General features: G+C 42.0%; 1 protein-coding gene across 1 annotated transcript; it reads right to left on the bottom strand.

The window, feature by feature from the left end:
- Nucleotides 1–14,065: 14,065 nt before the first annotated feature.
- Nucleotides 14,066–19,398, bottom strand: LOC100285408 (tic22). Its single transcript, NM_001158301.2, has 8 exons — nucleotides 18,843–19,398; nucleotides 18,694–18,756; nucleotides 17,366–17,440; nucleotides 16,206–16,250; nucleotides 15,037–15,096; nucleotides 14,887–14,958; nucleotides 14,774–14,809; nucleotides 14,066–14,683 (listed from the first exon to the last, which is right to left on the bottom strand). Exons 1-8 carry the CDS (start codon nucleotides 19,242–19,244, stop codon nucleotides 14,594–14,596), a joined length of 843 nt encoding a protein of 280 aa, NP_001151773.2. The 5' UTR covers nucleotides 19,245–19,398; the 3' UTR covers nucleotides 14,066–14,593.
- Between the last annotated feature and the right edge of the window lie 254 nt (nucleotides 19,399–19,652).

Here is a 19,652-nt window from a genome sequence, read left to right as displayed (position 1 = left end):
ATTGATTTTTGTTACAGGATCCTTCGGACCTGGAACAATAAGGGCAAGAAACATGACCTCTTCTTTCATGCATTTGTTAGGAGGGAGATTGTAGGGCATCATAAAAACTGGCCAATATGAGTAAGAAGTGGAATTATTGGAGTAAGGAGTGAATCCATCCATCGACAAACCAAGACGAACACTCCTAGGGTCTCTTGCAAATTCTGGATCAAAACGATCAAGAGCCTGCCAGGCCTCACCATCTGAGGGATGCACCATGACATCCGGATCTTGACCCTAACGATCCCCTTCTTTATGCCACCTCATTTGCTTTGTTGTCTGTTGATTTAGAAAGAGACGCTTTAGCCATGGAGTGATAGGCATGTACCGGAGTTGCTTGATCGGCACCTTTGTCGTAACCTCGTTTCCATCCTCATCTAGCACCACTGCATATCTTGACTTACTGCAGTGGATGCAATGTGTGGTATTTTCATGCTCCTTCCAGAACAACATGCAATTGTCCTCGCAAGCATCAATCTTTTGGTAGTTCATGCCGAGACCAGCTACGAGCTTCTTGCAATGGTACAAGTCTTTCAGCATGTTATGATTCGGTGGGCTGATACCAATAATCAGTTTCATAAAATCATTGTAACAGTTGTTGGAGAAGGTGTACTTTGACTTCATCGCCATGAGACGTGTTACCACCTGCAGTACGCTCACAATGGTTCCTTCATGCACTTTAGCCTCTGAGGCTTCAAGAAGCTTGTAGAACTCTCTCATATCCTCTGGAAAAGCTTGATTATTCTGTAGTTCTGGGTACTCATTCCTAATATCATCCAACATCTCTTCCATTCGGTCTACATCCTGGTCCCCATCTAACTCAATAGTATGGTCCACCTCTCCATGCTCATGCCATACCAGATAGTTCGGCATAAAGCCATGTTTGAAAACATGATACGAGAGCTCCACTTTTTTCAACCGAACCAAGTTCCGACATTTTATACACGTTCACCTCGCTAAACGAGCATCACCAGCAAATGTGAGTGCCACAAATTCATCTGCAACTCTCACCCATGCATCAGAGTGCCCATGAGTGACACTGTCGAATCCATCGTACATCGCTCTTCTTCGATCGTCACTCATTCAAAGCTAAAGAAAAAGACACATACTTAACAACATATATACACTTAGGCACGAAAAGGCCATTTATAAACAGTTAAACACTAAAGCAATTGTTCCGAGTTTAGTTACATCTATTTTAGCGTTGTACCAAGTACAGTTATTTAATTCAGTTACTTAATACAGTTACTTAATTCAATGCCCATGAGTAACAATAATATACAAGACAATAATCAACAATCAGTAATAAAATTTATATCTATATTGCACATCGAGATTGAGAGACTAGGAGTTGATTACTTGAGCGCGTGGTGCCCCTGGTGCTAGGGTAGCGGCGCGGCGGTGCTGGTGCAGGGGCGACGCGGCGCGAAGAGCGACAACTGTGACACGGCGCTAAAGCTCTCGAGCAGCACCTCGTTCGGCAGCTTGGCGCTCTCCGTGAAGATGCGGTGGGGCGGCGAGGCGGTGGCGTGGCCCGACTGGTGCAGGGCGGTGCGGCTGTGGAGCAAGCCGCGTGGGGAGGGCGTGGCGCGACTGTGGAGCAAGGCCGCGCGCGGCAGGGCACGCGGGGGAGGGCGTAGCGTGGCTGTGCAGTAATGGCGCATCGCGGCAGGAGCAAGGCGCGACGCGGCAGGAGCAGCGCGCGGGGGAGGGCGCGGGAGGGCGGCGCGACACGCTAGAGGGCGCGGGGGAGGGCACGGGAGGGTGGCGCGGTAGGAGGGAGAAAGGGCGGCGACGCAGAGGAAGATAGGGCCGCGCGGCGGGAGGGAGAAACGGCTGCGGCGCGGGAGGGAGAAAGGGTTGCGCGGCTGAGGAAGACAGGGTGGCGACATGGGATTTTTGGTGAGGAAGACACACAACCGTGCTTGGGTAGGGTTAAAAAATAAGAGTGTGCGGCTTTCGCGGTACCCCGACACTCTTAAATTAAGAGTGTGGGTTTTCTCGGCACCCCGACACTCTTAATTTAAGAGTGTCGGTACAGTAAAAACCCACACTTTTACAGTATTAAGAGTGTCTGGGCCGACACTCTCAAATTTACCGACACTCCTTCAACGTTTTCTTGTAGTGGGCGCACCGAACTGTCCGGTGCGCCCATCGACAGCAGCCACCCCCACCGGTTGAATTGGTGGTTGGGCTATAAATACCCTCCAACCACCTCCACCCCAACCATCCAAGCATTCACTACTCCTCATTCAATACAAGAGCAATACACAACACTCCAAGACACAAATCAAAGCCTCCGATCCAATCAAAGTCCTCAATTCAACTCTAGTATTTTAGGACTTGTGAGAAGATCTTCTTGTGTTTCTTTGTTGCTCTTGTTGCTTTGTTGGCTTTCTTCTTTCTCTCATTCTTACTCTCAAAGCCTTGTAAGCAAAGCAAGAGACACCAATTGTGTGGTGGTCCTTGCGGGGTTTAATTGACCCGGGAAATCAAGGAAGAAAGCTCACTCGGTCTAAGTGACCGTTTAAGAGAGGGAAAGGGTTGAAAGAGACCCGGTCTTTGTGACCACCTCTACGGGGACTAGGTTCTTCGGAACCGAACCTCAGTAAAACAAATCACCGTGTCATCCGCTTTATTTTCTTGGTTGATTTGTTTTCTCTTCTCTCCCGGACTTGGATTTTATTCTAATGCTAACCCCGGCTTGTAGTGTGTTTAAATTTGTAAATTTCAGTTTCCGCCTATCCACCCCCCCCCCCCTCTAGGCGACTTTCAATTGGTATTAAAGCCTGGTACTTCATTAGAGTCTAACCACTCGAAGTGATGTCGGGAGATCACACCAAGAGGGAGATCGTGACTGGCAGCGACAAGTCAGCAAGCTCGGGAAGAACCCATTCGAGGGAGTCCGGCCACAAGCATAAGGAGGAATCTGCTTCCTCCATCAAGTCACAACGGAGAGGTGACAAAAAGAAGAAGATGAAGAAAGTGGTCTACTATGAGACCGACTCTTCGTCGCCCTCCACCTCTGGCTCCGAATCGACGTCCGTCACTTCTAAGCGCCATGAGCGCAAGAAGTATAGTAAGATCCCCCTCCGCTATCCTTGCATTTCTAAACGCACTCCATTACTTTCCGTTCCCCTAGGCAAACCACCATTTTTTGATGGTGAGGATTATTGTATGTGGAGTGATAAAATGAGGCATCATCTAACCTCACTCCACAAAAGCATATGGGATATTGTTGAGTATGGAGCGTAGGTACCGAAGGTAGGGGACAAGGACTACGATTTGGACAAGGCCGACCAAATTCGGCACTTTAACTCCCAAGCCACAACTATACTCCTCGTCTCCTTGTGTCGAGAGGGGCATAATAAGGTGCAAGGGTTAAAGACGGCCAAAGAAATTTGGAACGTCCTCAAAACGGCGCACAAAGGGGACGAGGTGACCAAGATCACCAAACGGGAGACGATCGAGGGGGAGCTCGGTCGATTCGTCCTCAACCAAGGAGAGGAGCCACAAGCCATGTACAACCGGCTCAAGACCTTGGTGAATCAAGTGCGCAACCTCGGGAGCACAAAATGGGATGACCATGAAATGGTCAAGGTTATTCTAAGATCACTCATTTTTCGTAATCCTACGCAAGTTCAATTAATACGTGGTGATCCTAGATATAAGCTAATGTCTCCCGAGGAAGTGATAGGAAAGTTTGTGAGCTTTGAGTTGATGATCAAAGGCTCCAAACAAATCATCGAGCAAGGCGGCACCTCCACACCCGAGGTGCAACCCGTCGCATTCAAAGCGACAGAGGAGAAGAAAAAAGAGTCTACATCAAGTAGGCTCCCCATCGACGCCTCCAAGCTCGACAACAAGGAAATGGCGCTCATCATCAAGAGCTTTCGCCAAATCCTCAAGCAAAGGAAGGGGAAAGATTACAAGCCCCGTTCCAAAAGGGTGTGCTACAAGTGTGGTAAGCCCAGTCATTTTATCGCTAAATGCCCTATGTCTAGTGATAGTGACAGGGACAACGACAAGAAGGGTAGGAAGAAGGAGAAGAAGAAATACTACAAGAAGAAAGGCGATGATGCCCACGTATGTTGGGAATGGGACTCCGACGAGAGCACCACCGACTCCTCCTCCAACAAGGACGCCACCAACATCGCCGCCAACAAAGGACTTCTCTTCCCCAACGTCGGCCACAAATGTTTCATGGTAAAGGATGGTAAGAAAAAGAAGGTACAATCTAGAACCACCCTGAAATATACTACATCTAGTGATGAGGGTAGTTCTAGTGAAGATGAAGATGACTTGCTTAGTCTTTTTGCAAAGCTTAACATGCAACAAAAGGAAAAATTAAATGAATTGATAGGAGCTATTCATGAGAAGGATGAACTCTTGGATAGCTAAGAAGAATTCCTTATTAAGGAAAATAAAAAGCATGTTAAGGTGAAGAATGCTTATGCTCAGGAAGTAGAGAAAAATGAAAATTTGACTAAGGAGCTTAGCATTTGCCATGACACTATTTCCAATCTTAGAACTGAGAACGCTAATTTGTTTGCTGAGGTTGAGAAGTTAAATGCTTGTGATGATTCAATTACCAATCTTAAAAATGATAATGCTAGTTTAATTACTAAGATTGATAAATTGAATGAATCAATTGCTAGCCTTAAAACTGAGAATGATAAGTTAATTTCTAAGGCTAAAGATTTAAATGTTTGCAATGAATCTATTTCCTATCTTAGAGATGAAAATGACATGCTAAAATCTAAGATTGATGAATTAAATGTCTGCAAACCTTCTATATCTAGTGTTGATCATGTTACTATTTGTACTAGATGTAGAGACATTAATGTTGATGCTATCCATGATCACCTTGCTTTAATTAAACAACAAAATGATCACATAGCTCAACTAACTGCTAAAATCAATGAGCATGAAATTGAAAATGAAAATTTAAATTTGCTAGAAGCATGCTCTATAGTGGGAGATGCCCTGGCATCAAGGATGACATTGGTTTCCAACAGGGAAGCAATGTCAAAATTAATGCCCCTAAGAGGTTGTCTAATTTTGTTAAGGGCAAGGCTCCCATGGCTCAGGATAACGAGGGTTACATTTTATATCCTGCTGGTTATCCTGAGCACAATATTAGGAGAATTCATGCTAAGAAGTCTTATTCTGTTTCCCACCATGCTTTTATGTATAAGAATGAGGCTTCTAGCTCTAAGCAATCAACCCATGTTAAATTGCATAAAAAGAAAACTCCTACTGCATCAAATAAGCCTAATGTTTCATTTAAGACTTTTGATGCCTCTTATGTGCTTACTAACAAATCAGGCAAAATAGTTGCCAAATATGTTGGGGGCAAACACAAGGGCTCCAAGACTTGTGTTTGGGTACCCAAGGTGCTTGTTTCTAATGTGAAAGGACCTAAGACCGTTTGGTTACCTAAGAACAAGGCCTAAATTGTTTTGTAGGTTTATGCATCCGGGAGCTCAAATTGGATTATTGATAGCGGATGCACAAACCACATGACAGGGGAGAAAAGAATGTTCTCCTCCTACGAGAAAAATGAAGATCCCCAAAGGGCTATCACATTCGGGGATGGAAATCAAGGTTTGGTCAAAGGACTTCATAAAATTGCTATATCTCCTGACCATTCTATTTCCAATATTTTTCTTGTAGATTCTTTAGATTATAACTTGCTTTCAGTTTCTCAATTATGCAAAATGGGCTACAACTGTCTTTTTACGGATATAGGTGTTACTATCTTTAGAAGAAGTGATGATTCAGTAGCATTTAAGGGAGTATTAGAGGGTCAGCTATACTTAGTTGATTTTAATAGAGCTGAACTCGATACTTGCTTAATTGCTAAGACTAATATGGGTTGGCTCTGGCATCGCCGACTAGCCCATGTTGGAATGAAGAATCTTCACAAACTTCTAAAGAGAGAGCACATTTTGGGACTAACCAATGTTCATTTTGAGAAAGACAGGGTCTATAGCGCATGTCAAGCAGGGAAGCAAGTTGGTACCCACTATCCACACAAAAACATCATGACAACGAACAGACCACTGGAACTACTCCACATGGATCTATTCGGCCCGATAGCTTACAAAAGCATCGGCGGGAGTAAGTACTGTCTAGTAATTGTGGATAACAATTCTCGCTTCACTTGGGTGTTCTTTTTACAGAAAAAATCACAAACCCAAGAGACTTTAAAGGGATTCTTGAGACGGGCTCAAAATGAGTTCGGATTGAGAATCAAGAAGATAAGAAGCGATAATGGGACGGAGTTCAAGAATTCTCAAATTGAAGGCTTTCTTGAGGAGGAGGGCATCAAGCATGAGTTCTCTTCTCCCTACACACCTCAACAAAATGGTGTAGTGGAGAGGAAGAATAGAACTCTATTGGACATGGCAAGGACCATGCCTGATGAGTACAAGACACCGGACCGGTTTTGGGCTGAGGCGATTAACACCGTCTGCTACTCCATCAACCGGCTCTACCTTCACCGAATCCTCAAGAAGACATCTTACGAACTCCTCACCGGTAAAAAGCCCAATGTTTCATATTTTAGAATCTTTGGTAGCAAATGTTTTATTCTTGTTAAAAGAGGTAGAAAATCTAAATTTGCTCCTAAGGCTGTAGAAGGCTTTTTACTAGGATATGACTCAAACACAAGGGAATATAGAGTCTTCAACAAATCCACTGGAATAGTTGAGGTTTCTTGTGACATTGTGTTTGATGAGACTAATGGCTCCCAAGTGGAGCAATTTGATCTTGATGAACTAGATGATGAAGAGGCTCCATGCGTCGCGCTAAGGAACATGTCCATTGGGGATGTGTGTCCTAAGGAATTCGAAGAGCCTATACAAGCACAAGATCAACCGTCATCTTCCAATCAAGCATCTCCACCAACCCAAGATGAGGATCAGGCTCAAGACAATGAAGATGAAGATCAAGAGGATGAGCCACCTCAAGAGGAGGACAATGATCAAGGGGGAGATGACCATGACAAAGACAAGGAAGATGAGCAAGAAATTCATGGTCAAAGACCGCCACACCCAAGAGTCCACCAAGCAATTCAAAGAGATCACCCCGTGAACTCTATCCTCGGCGATATTCATAAGGGGGAAACCACTCGATCTTGAGTCGCTCATTTTTGTGAACATTACTCTTTTGTGTCCTATATTGATCCATACAGGGTGGAGGATGCACTAAGAGACTCGGATTGGGTGTCGGCAATGCAAGAGGAACTCAACAACTTCACGAGGAATGAGGTATGACATTTAGTTCCACATCCTAACCAAAATGTTGTAGGAACCAAGTGGGTATTCCGCAACAAGCAAGACGAGCATGGTGTGGTGACAAGGAACAAAGCCCGACTTGTGGCCAAGGGATATTCACAAGTCGAAGGTTTGGATTTTGGTGAAAATTATGCACCTGTAGCTAGGCTTGAGTCAATTCGTATATTACTTGCCTATGCTACTTACCATGGCTTTAAGCTTTACCAAATGGACGTGAAAAGTGCCTTCCTCAATGGACCAATCAAGGAAGAGGTCTATGTTGAGCAACCTCTCGGCTTTGAAGATAGTGAGTACCCTAACCATGTTTACAAACTCTCAAAGGCGCTTTACGGGCTCAAGGAAGCCCCAAGAGCATGGTATGAATGCCTAAGAGATTTCCTTATCACTAATGGCTTCAAAGTCGGAAAAGTCGATCCTACTCTCTTTACTAAAACCATTGCAAAAGATTTGTTTGTATGCCAAATTTATGTTGATGATATCATATTTGGGTCTACTAACAAATCTACTTGTGAAGAGTTTAGTAGGATCACGATTCAAAAATTCGAGATGTCTATGATGGGGGAGTTGAAGTATTTCCTAAAATTTCAAGTCAAGCAACTCCAAGAGGGTACCTTCATAAGCCAAACTAAGTACATTCAAGACATACTCGACAAGTTTGGAATGAAGGATGCCAAGCCCATCAAGACACCCATGGGAACTAATGGGCATCTCGACCTCGACACGGGAGGTAAATCCGTAGATCAAAAGGTATACTGGTCGATGATAGGATCTTTACTCTATTTATGTGCATCTCGACCGGATATTATGCTTTCCGTATGCATGTGTGCAAGGTTCCAAGCTGATCCTAAGGAAGTTCACCTTAGGGCCATGAAAAGAATCATGAGATATTTAGTTTATACACCTAAGTTTAGACTTTGGTACCCTAAGGGATCCACTTTTGATTTAATAGGATATTCAGATGTCGATTGGGCAGGGTGTAAAATTGATAGGAAGAGCACATCAGGGACTTGTCAGTTTCTGAGGAGATCCCTGGTGTCTTAGGCTTCAAAGAAACAAAACTCAGTAGCTCTTTCCACCGCCGAAGCCGAGTACATTGCCGCAAGCCATTGTTGTGCGCAATTACTTTGGATGAGGCAAACCCTCAGGGACTATGGCTACAAATTGAGCAAAGTCCCTCTCCTATGTGACAATGAGAGTGCAATCCGCATGGCGGATAATCCCGTTGAACACAGCCGCACTAAGCACATAGACATTCGGTATCACTTTCTGAGGGATCACCAACAAAGGGGATATTGAGATAGCTTATGTTAGCACCAAAGAACAATTAGCCGATATCTTCACCAAACCATTAGATGAGAAAACCTTTACCAAACTTATGAATGAGCTAAACATTCTTGATTCTCGGAACTTTGATTGACACTTTGCACACATAGCTCATTTATATACCTTTGATCATATCTCTTTTATGTCTACGACTAATGTGTTTTCAAGTGTATTTTTATACTTAGTCGTAGATTGAAAGGGAAATGGAGTCTTCGACGACGACAAGGCCTCCACTCTATCGATATCATTTACCCTTCGCCATCACTCCACATCACTCTCCAAAATTGGTATAATCTTTTCACTCATATTTACTTATACCAATGGGGGAGAGAGTAAAAAGGGCTCTCAAAAGACTCCGTTTTTGGCGATTAATGCCAAAGGAGGAGAAATATTAAGCCCAAAGCAAAAGGACCGCACCACCACCAATATCAAAAAATTTAAGAATTTTTCAAATTGGTATCTAAATGTATTTGATCTTTCTTTGGTATTTACAAAAACTGGTAAAACCCTCTTGAAAGCTAAGAGGAGAATTTTATTTTGGGGGAGTTTTTGTTTAGTCAAAGGAAAAGCATTTGAAATAGGGGGAGAAAATTTCAAATCTTAAAAATGCTTCTCGAAATCTTATCCATATACCTTTGACTATTTGCAAAAAGACTTTTAAAATATCTTTCAAAAGAATTTGCAAAAACAAAACAAGTGGTGCAAGCGTGGTCTAAAATATTAAATAAAAGAAAACCAACTATGCATATCTAATAGAAGTATAAATTGGTTTAACTCCAAGCAACCTTTACACTTACCTTATGCAAACTAGTTCAATTCTGCACTTATATATTTGCTTTGGTTTGGGTTGGCATCAATCACCAAAAAGGGGAGATTGAAAGGGAAATAGGGTTTAACCTTTTCATATAAATAATTTTGGTGGTTGAATGCCCAACACAAATAATTGGACTAACTAGTTTGCTCTAGATTATATATTGTACAGGTGCTAAAGGTTCAACACAAACCAATAAAAAGATCAAGTTAGGGTTCAAAAAGAAAGGAGCAAAAGAAACCGAAGAGCACCCTGGTCCGGCGCACCGGACTGTCCGGTGCACCAGACCGTACAACTCCAAACTCTTCAGCTTCGGGTTTCTCCAGCGTCGCTCTGCTATAATTCACTGGACTGTCCAGTGTGCCACCGAACTGTCCGGTGCACCAGCGGAGCAATGGCTCCAGCGCAACGGTCGACTGCAATGGACACCTACAAAAGTGCTACAGTGCGCGGACAGTTCGCGCAGAGTCAGAGCAGCCGCCAGAAGGCGCACTGGACAATGAACAATACATGTCTGGTGCGGCACCGGACTGTCCGATGTCACATGAAGACAAAGCTCGAACGGTCGAAACCGTCAGAACCCTAACGGTTGGGTGACGTGGCTGGTGCACCGGACTGTACGGTGCGCCCATCGACAACAGCCACCACAAACGGTTGAATTGGTGGTTGGGGGCTATAAATACCCTCCAACCACCTCCACCCCAACCATCCAAGCATTCACTACTCCTCATTCAATACAAGAGCAATACACAACACTCCAAGACACAAATCAAAGCCTCCGATCCAATCAAAGTCCTCAATTCAACTCTAGTATTTTAGGACTTGTGAGAAGATCGTCTTGTGTTTCTTTGTTGCTCTTGTTGCTTGGTTGGCTTTCTTCTTTCTCTCATTCTTACTCTCAAAGCCTTGTAAGCAAAGCAAGATACACCAATTGTGTGGTGGTCCTTGCGGGGTCTAAGTGACCCGGGAAATCAAGGAAGAAAGCTCACTCGGTCTAAGTGACCGTTTGAGAGAGGGAAAGGGTTGAAAGAGACTCGATCTTTGTGACCACCTCAACGGGGACTAGGTTCTTTGGAACCGAATCTCGGTAAAACAAATCACCGTGTCATCCGCTTTATTTTCTTGGTTGATTTGTTTTCCCTTCTCTCCCGGACTTGAATTTTATTCTAACGCTAACCCCGGTTTGTAGTGTGTTTAAAGTTGTAAATTTCAGTTTCCGTCTATCCACCCCCCCTCTAGGCGACTTTCATTGTGTTAGATATGATATTATCCGTAATATGATTTAGAACCTCAAAATTATTTTTTATCTCAGTTTGATCATCTCTAGGATCATCGTCAATGTCAACATTATTATCAATATCAATTGTAGGATCTTGCTCAAGGGTCTGGTTGGCAGATGACACTTGTGATTCTTTTAGAACAAACCTATCCATGGATCCTTTCATAGTGCGGGAGAGAGTTCTTCCTGCTAAGAGTTGCTCAATCGATTGCGGATTACTTTGAGAGCCAACTCAAAAATGATCGCAAGCAGGAGAACTAGAGAAGGGAGAGGAAGAATCAAATCACAAAGTGATGATCAATACAAATGAACACGATGATTTGTTTTCCTGAGTTCCACCCCTGAAGAGTGTATGTCCCAATTGACGAGTCCACGTAGGACATGTCTCTTTCAACCATTTCCATCTCTCAAATGGTCACGACGACCGGTTGAACTTGTTTCACTATCACGGGGACACTAAGTCCTACAAGGACCTCCACACAATGTATTCAAAGTCTCTTGCCTTGATTTACAATCAAGATAATGAGAATGAGAGTGAGGATGTGAAAGCTCAAATCAAGAACACAAGAGATTGCAACACTCGAGAGCACAAGCAATAAGTCTCTAATCACTCAAATCGATCGAATTCATGCTTGTGAGGCTTTGGGTCGTAGGAGTTATTGCACTTGATGTATATCACTTTGGTTTAGCTCTTGTGTCTTCAATGTGCTAGTTGGGGGTATTTATAGCCACCAACTACCCAAATAGCTGTTGGAGAAAAGTTGCCAAAACTACATAGTCGGGTGGTGCACCATACCATGAACAGTACTTGTCCGGTGCACCACCGATTAGTGAACAATGGTCTGGCAAGTGTCCATTCTAAATCTGCAGGTTACCGTTGAACTCTTGTCATACGGTCCGATGTACCACCGAACGGTTCGATGCTCTAGGCCAAATAAATCCCGAGGCTAGCTGGTTCGCTATGTAATCGTTATATACTAACGTTTTAATAACGAGAGCATAAAACGACAAATATTGCTTCTGCATCTCAATGTATCTTATTATTATATGTTGACTCCGTAGGTAATAATATGAAGCTCACAAGGCTATTCTCAACCCATTGTTTTTTCACGTTATCTAAAGTTGACACATCATATGTTAATGTATAAGATATAGTTGTCCCAATGTATAGTATCATATGCTATTTTATAGTCCCCACAAGACAATTAAATGTTATATGTGTGTGAGATTATAAATTGTGGGTCACTTAGAGCATCTCCATTAGTTTCTAAAAAATGCTCCCTATACTTAGATTTAGCAAGTTGCTAAATATATATTGAAAACAAAAACAACTCTAGCCTCCAATAGTTTCCAATTCTTAGGTTGTTAAATATTTTTTAAATTATACTAGCTCAGTTTTTCTAGTTATTAATTGCAGTTGCAGCTTCAGATCTGGTTTCATTTGATGATAAAGTTAAATAATCAGTATTCGTCTCTTGATTACTATTTCCATTCCGTATGAATCATGGTAGGTCGTTTTTCTCTAATTTTTTGATGGGTCATCTTCAGACTTGCCAAATGAGAACGATAAATTCATCCTTTATGTGTCTCAAAAGTGCATTACTTGTATACGAGCGCGAACTCAATGGCAAGCAAATGATTTTACGGTATGATTGACACACGAAATAGACTATTGAGAATACCAAACAACTCCCCAAATATGGATACTAAATAGGGATATTAAGGAAGTTAGTACATTTGAGGACCTTATTTAAGAAACTGTTGGATCATATTTTTGGTTAATAATGCTATTCCCAACCCATTGTTTCTTGTCACAATATCCAAAGTTTGGGTGCATTACTTGATCATATATTGTTTTACGGTCCCCACGAGATAATTAAATAATGAATATGTATACGAGTATGAATTGTGGACCACTTAGGCCTTGTTCGATTATTCCCATTACACTTGGATTGGATAAAATTGGAAAAATTAAAAAGTTTGACTTGTTTGGGATTTAAATCCATCCAATTACACTCAATCCATATGGATTGAGAGCTAACCGAACAAGTCCTTAGATGGTTCAGTTTTCAATACCTATGATCTCATGCCAGAGTGGTATCTCTAGGATGATACTACTCTATTCTCTCACCTCTTTAACTCTTGTGCCACATTAGCAACCTCTCCTACATGGCACATATGGACACATATTAACGGACTACGATACTATGCACTGAGAATAACCTAACACCCTAGGGACTTTTTTAAACTAGTGGAGATGCTCTTAGATGGTTTTCGTACCTAAGTGGTAATCTCCCTCAAGATACGATTTTATTCTCTTCCCTCCTTAATCACTTGTCACATTAGATTTCTATCACATCTGACATGTATTAAATGAATATGACACCATGCACTAGGAATAGCCTAAATAGGTTATTCACAATAGTAGTTTCATGCACATTTAATAGTGTGCCACATCACTATTTTAGATGATATGGCATAATATTTAAGATAAATGAGTTTCATGAGGTGAAAATAGTTTCATGAGAATGAAACCATATCAACCCGTTTTCAAGGTCTTAAAAATCGTGTGAAACCTCCATCCGTTTTCAAGGTCTTGAAAATCATATGAAACCTCCATTGAGAATAATGTTTCATCTTCACATATTTTACCGATTTCTATTGGATGTTTAGTTGCATCATTTAATTGGAATGTTAGTCTATGAAATAGTGAAATGAAATTTTGCATTGAGAGACATTATTTTATTCTTAGTTTCATGACACTCTTGATGATGTGGTGATGTTGGAAAGAGTGTTATGAAATGATCATTGTGATTAGCCTTAATAAGTCCAGCAAGAAACCCCAATCGCGGTACAATGACCAAGCTTGGTACCCATAAACCAGGAACTGGACGAGTAGATTGCTTCTTAGAAATTACCAAAGCTGACACTCTTATGAACTGAAGAACTGGAGCATGGAATGTGTTCAGCTTAAAACAAAGTCCATGAAAAGAACTAGTCGAATTTGAACTCAGGTGCTATACTTTACAAATCAAGTAGTGGCCCAAGAAATTCTGTATGTTGACTTCCAGTTGTCTCTGGACTCTTCTAAAGATCGGAAAGTGTGTAAAACAACGTAGAGTGACTGCCAAGAAGTCATGAAATCTGTGCTGCTCGTATTTCCCGTTCATTCTTCCGTACCACAAACATAAATTGCACTCAATGCACACGAGGAACCAAGGAACCAACCCAGCAAAGGGTTGTGTTTGCTTTTGGATCCAGATCTAGATCCTCGTGACAAATATCGGCCAAAGCAGTGAAATTCAAATTTTTGGGAATACAAATATATCACTCATACCAAAAACGGAGGTTACAAACACAACAGTTTAAGCACGAAGCTAAGCTTCTAAAAAAACAAGACGACTATAGTTTTAGCAAAAGCATGGTTTTCAAAACTACAAGGTTGTGACGTCCAAACACCTTAGCATTCGAAAACCAAAATATTTAAAAAATCATGGTATATACTATGCATCCGAATAGGGCCATAAACATTCGTCTCTTTTTCTATTGTATAACCCCTTTCATGAAACTATATTGCAAGGTGATTTACCAATGTCGCAACTTACTCTTCATCAAATCTTCTTGTGTAACCTGTGTTAATTTTGTGAATCGAAGCAACAAGAAAATTGTTTCACAGCCATATTCTATCACTTTAGTTAATTTTCCCTGACAAAGCTGACCATGAAAATAGCTATCCAAAGGAAAAGCTCAGGCAGCAATTTGATATTTCGTTTGGCTGACCATCATAGCATTTAAAGTGAATAGTCTGTTCAAACTCTGAGCTATCACCGTGGAACAAAATCATGCTGATACCTCATTGATATGTTGGTTGAGGCTCTTCCCAGGGGGTATAAAGATCAAATCATCCCAGCCAGAATCTCTTTCATTTATCTGCAGAATCAAATAGCATAATGGTAAGAGCTGCTGAACTAGTAAAACTGTACAAGCAATATCCATTCTGCCATTTTATATCCATCCTACCTCCATTTTCTTCAGGACATCCTCCAAACTTCCAACCTGGAAGATAGACACAGAAGAGTTAAATTAGTTTCATTAGAGATTTGCATGAGCTATAACTGAACATAACTACATACCATAATTTTCTTAGATAAGGCTGACCCTCTTGAACCTTTGGAAGCCCTTGTAAGTTCTCTTTCTATGTCTTCCTGAACAACGAGGTAAGTGGTAAGAACCTAATCAAGGTCTAAGAAACACTACATGATATAAAATGCAGCCTGGCAAACCTTTTGAAAATATACTGGACAGTAGCGCTTCTTCTGCTTCTTCACAACCAGCAGATCTGACTGCACAGCACTTGGAACATTTTCATTGCAGCAATAAATGATTCAAAGTACCAATGAGGAACATGAACCCCCAAAATAACACAAGTCTAGTGTACAAACATTAGAATAGTATATAACTAAATGGAACTGCACAACAAACTCAAAAGTTAAGTGTGGAGTGGAGCATCTACCAGAAAAAGATAGACACCATTCTGCTGAAGCTGAAGCTGGAGTGTACAATGTATGAAACTCTAATCAGCTTGGCAATTACTTTATCTACACTAATGCAACAAGTGCAGTTTGATTCATTGTGGTTTGTATGAATTTTCACTTTATCTTGGTAGTTTTTTGCGGTGTGGTCACTTTTTTATGCCGGAAACCACATACAGTTTATATTAATGAAGAAAAAGGGTTATGATGTCGCCTTCCTTAAAAGCTCCAGACGATAGAAAATAAAATGAACTCCAAAAAAGGGGGAAACAGTGGATTTTGGTTGGGGACAGCACAGCATGACTATTTGACTACACAGCTTCACAAGATGAGACTTTAATAGTGAGAACAGAATGGACATTCCCCTTCTTCTTAATATAAAGATGCGCAGCTCTCCTGCGTTTTTCGAAAAAAAAAGAGAACAGAATGGACATACAATTAATTTTCACAATAAAAATAGGGATGGGCAAGTAAATCTAAACAGCTTCAATTTTTTCATACCTTTTCTTCTAGAGCCTATCCATAATATATTAGATTTGGAAATAGCTAAATGCATTAGTGATTCTTAGATCCAAGGCATCAATCAACAATTTGCCGGTTGTCCTAAATTTTACCAAAAGAGGAATTACTGGTATTTGCTTAATCAAGAAAACCTTATACTAATTGATAGGATGTGTCTCCATATACAAAGGTATGGAGGTAGCGCCTAAGGTTACACTTAATTTGTGGTACAGATGAAGGGTTTCCTTGTGGCCATCCTAGTGAATTAATACATGCGAGTATTTGACTGAGTTTAGCATGCATAACAAGAACTACTCATCGCATCAAATTGACACGCACATGACTCACAAGAAACTAAAATTGAATGTCAATATGGAAAGTAAAATATATTATTAGAGTGGCCAAATCAGGGACATTACCTGAAAAACAGGAACACCATCAAAAGCAGTTAAGCCCGATTTCATCTGGAAAATAAAAAGGGTAATACATGTCACAAGGATGAAGAAACCTTTTTTCTTCGTACTTGAAGAATAATCAAGGGGGTTGTAATGATCTACATATTCTATATGCAAGACTTAGCTTGTTCTACAGACAACAGTATGTGTTACCTAAACTTAACTAAAGACAAAAGTATGTGTTACTTAAACTTTAGATTTACAAATGTGCACTGTGGAGAATCATTGCAGGTCATTAGGCCAACAAGTCCATCCAGGAAAAAGAACAGAAAGATTCACCACCTACCACTATGGTAAGAACTAACACTTCACATGTTCTATGTCCACATGTCTAGGATTCACGCATTATGGTGAAGGACTGAAGGCATACAAAAAACCAGCAGACACGCTGATAGCGTAGTAGTTGAGAAACCAAAGGGGCGGAGCTCTCAACCAGGGTTCAATCCCTCGTGCTGCATGGTTGTGTGCCCACTTCCCTGGTTGAAACAATGTAGTTCCACGGCTGCCAAATAAGCGTGCGCACATGAGGTATTGAGGTTCCTGCCTGTTCCCAGGTTCGGTGGGCCTCTTTTTAAGACTGAAGTCAAGGGGACGTCTCTCCCCTTGATCAACTCTTTTTTTACATACAATAAGCCACAAATGTACAGACCTTGTGACCAAATTATTGGGATTGCTCAAAGTAACAAAAATCTCTTCAAACATATGTTTTCTTTGAAATGTTGGAACATGTTAAACCAATAGCTATGGGTATGCATTTTGCCAAGTCAAACAATTTATGTAGAGTTTCTGCATGCACTAGAGGAATATTGCTAATACACTAGTAATTAAATGATTGGCCACCGTCAAACCATTGCAAGCCAATGATATCCAAGAAGGTCAATATTATGGCATTTAACTACATGATATGGAGAAATGGACACACATGTTTCATCCCTGTATTTGTAATAAAATAACAAGTAATTATTAAAAAAATCATTGCATTGCTGCTTTCAAGAGCATTTGCAGTCTGACTGATGCATCTCAATTATGCTCACATCATAGAGAGAGGAGGGAGTAGAATATAAATAGGTCCATGTACAAGATAATAGAGCAAAGAGCGGGAAAAAAACTATTAAAGAGCAGACCTCCAGTGCATTCTTTATTTGAAGAGGGTCGGGTAAGAACCTAAATGCGATACCTTCAGCCTTTAACATATAGACCTACATAGAAGAGCAAAGTTATGAGGTATATATGTTTGCATTATAAAACATATAATAGAGTCAAGGTTATTAAAATGGTAAAACGTTGGAACGCTCATGGGTGAATTTTTGACTTTTAAACGTTTAAACTTTGTTTAAACGTAGTTTTAAACAACACAGGAAAAATACCAATACATCATAATTTCAGCAATAATATGAAGTTAAATACTAAAATAGAGAGGTTAGTGGCTTACCAAAACTTCACCCATGAGCTGGATTGAACCTCAAAAGTAACTAATAGAATGAGCCCAAAAATAGCTAATGGTCTAAAATGCATAAAGCACTGCGTTTTACAGTTTAGAACGCCAAAACGCTAAAACGTGGTTTCAATCTCTAATTAGAGTTTTGACGTTTAAACGTAGTTTTTATAACACTGAATAGAGTATCAGTCAGGTTCAAGATAAACACAATGTCTATGCATGCACTAAACAACCAAAGCTGCAGTGGCGTCAACCAAGCTTAATGCATCATGAAAGCATGAACAAGATAAGCTAATAAGCAGTGTTATTAAAACTACGTTTAAACGATGTTTGAACTACGTTTAAACGTCAAAACTCTAATTAGAGGTTGAAACCACGTTTTAGCGTTTTGACGTTCTAAACTGTAAAACGCAGTGTTTTATGCATTTTAGACCATTAGCTACTTTTGGGCCCAGTCTATTAGTTACTTTTGAGGTTCAATCCAGCTCATGGGTGAAGTTTTGGTAAGCCACTAATCTCTATATTTTGGTATTTAACTGCATATTATTGTCTGAAATTATGATGTATTGGTATTTTTCCTGTGTTGTTTAAAACTACGTTTAAACAAAGTTTAAACGTTTAAAAGACAAAATTTGACCCATGAGCGTTCCAACGTTTTACCGTTTTAATAACCTTGCTAATAAGTAATTGGCTACCTAAATCATGACAGCGTACACAATTCCTGGCCAATAAGCCTGATAGAACTAGTTTGAAAAGACTCTTTTCGCTGTGCAATTTAGTTAAAAGTCTTACCTCTCACCTTGCTAATAAGTTAAGATACCTAATTACTGGACTGGCTTTCGTACTTCAAAACGAAACATAAAAACCTTACAGAACCCACAATTCAAAGAAAAAAAATGTTCATCAAGTATTGACATGATCAATGACAAGACATACAGAATCAAACCAACCTGATCAAGTGTAAATACAGAATGAAACCAACCTGATCAAGTGTAAATACAGAATGAAACCAACCTGATCAAGTGTAATAGGCACCACTTTTGCCCCCTTGCCTAGCACCGGTTGCCGCGTCCTCACCTAAACCACACAAACCTCCCGAACAATTAGTGAAAAATCCAAAACCGGAGCCCAAAGCAAACAGGTGGCGAGAGAGCGGGGAATACATGCGACAGGAGGGCGTCGGCGTCCTCCGAACGGAAGCAGAGGAGGCCGAGGGAGCGGAGGCCGGTGGCAGGGTCGGAGACAAGCACGAACTCGTTGCTGGAGTTGCAGACAGTGAAGACGGGAGTGCCGGTAAGAGCGCGCGCGACCTCATCGGGCGCGAGAGAGAGAGATAGGGAGGCGCCCTGGGGGCCCGGCGTGCGCGCAGCCGCGGCAGCGAGGGCGGGGCGCGGGACGTTCAGGTGGGAAGCCAAACGGGAGAGGTGGTGCTGTAGGAAGGAGGCGGTGGCTACGAGCGGGTTTGGAAGCGGCGACGCAGCGAAGGGGAAGGGGGTCGGTTCGGACATGGGCGCAGCGGCGAGGGGAAGGGAGGAGCACGTGGAGATGGAGTCCGGTGGCGCCATCGCGTGGGTTGCGGCGGCGGTGGTGGCGTGGCGTGCGAGGCTCCTTATTGGTCGGCGGCGTCGACGAGAACGGCCTGGCGCGGGGGCGATTCGGTTGAGCCCAACCCCAAGTGCAGAGTTGCGGATTGCGGCCCGCTGAAGCTGATATTCAACTGACGTGTATTGGAGTGATTACGAGAGTATCTAAACAATTTGTTGACGCCTTTTCGGAGCGTCAAACACCTAATAAGAACCGTGGCGGTGCTCTCTAGTCAGGCGCGGACGGTCTGCGGCCTGGGACCGGACGGTTCGTGACCTGGCGCAGGGCTAGGGTCTTCTGCCTGACGGCCGGACGGTCCGCGCCCTGGGGGCGGACGATCCGCGCGTACGCAGGGGCGGCGGAAGTCGCCGGCAGCGACCTGGATCTCG

Source organism: Zea mays, chromosome 9 (assembly GCF_902167145.1).
Source record: "Zea mays cultivar B73 chromosome 9, Zm-B73-REFERENCE-NAM-5.0, whole genome shotgun sequence".
Taxonomy (NCBI): Eukaryota; Viridiplantae; Streptophyta; class Magnoliopsida; order Poales; family Poaceae; genus Zea; species Zea mays.
The sequence above is the reverse complement of the archived record's forward strand: the minus strand, read 5'-3'. Positions and strand labels throughout refer to the sequence as shown.

Bases quoted from the DNA above. Each gene is read 5' to 3' on its own strand.
- LOC100285408 (NM_001158301.2), bottom strand. From the start codon at position 19,244: ATGGCGCCACCGGACTCCATCTCCACGTGCTCCTCCCTTCCCCTCGCC. The intron at 16,251-17,365 runs GTCTGCTCTTTA...TTTATTTTCCAG, and splicing joins AAATAAAGAATGCACTGGAG to ATGAAATCGGGCTTAACTGC. The intron at 15,097-16,205 runs GTAATGTCCCTG...AGTGCTGTGCAG, and splicing joins ATGGTGTTCCTGTTTTTCAG to TCAGATCTGCTGGTTGTGAA.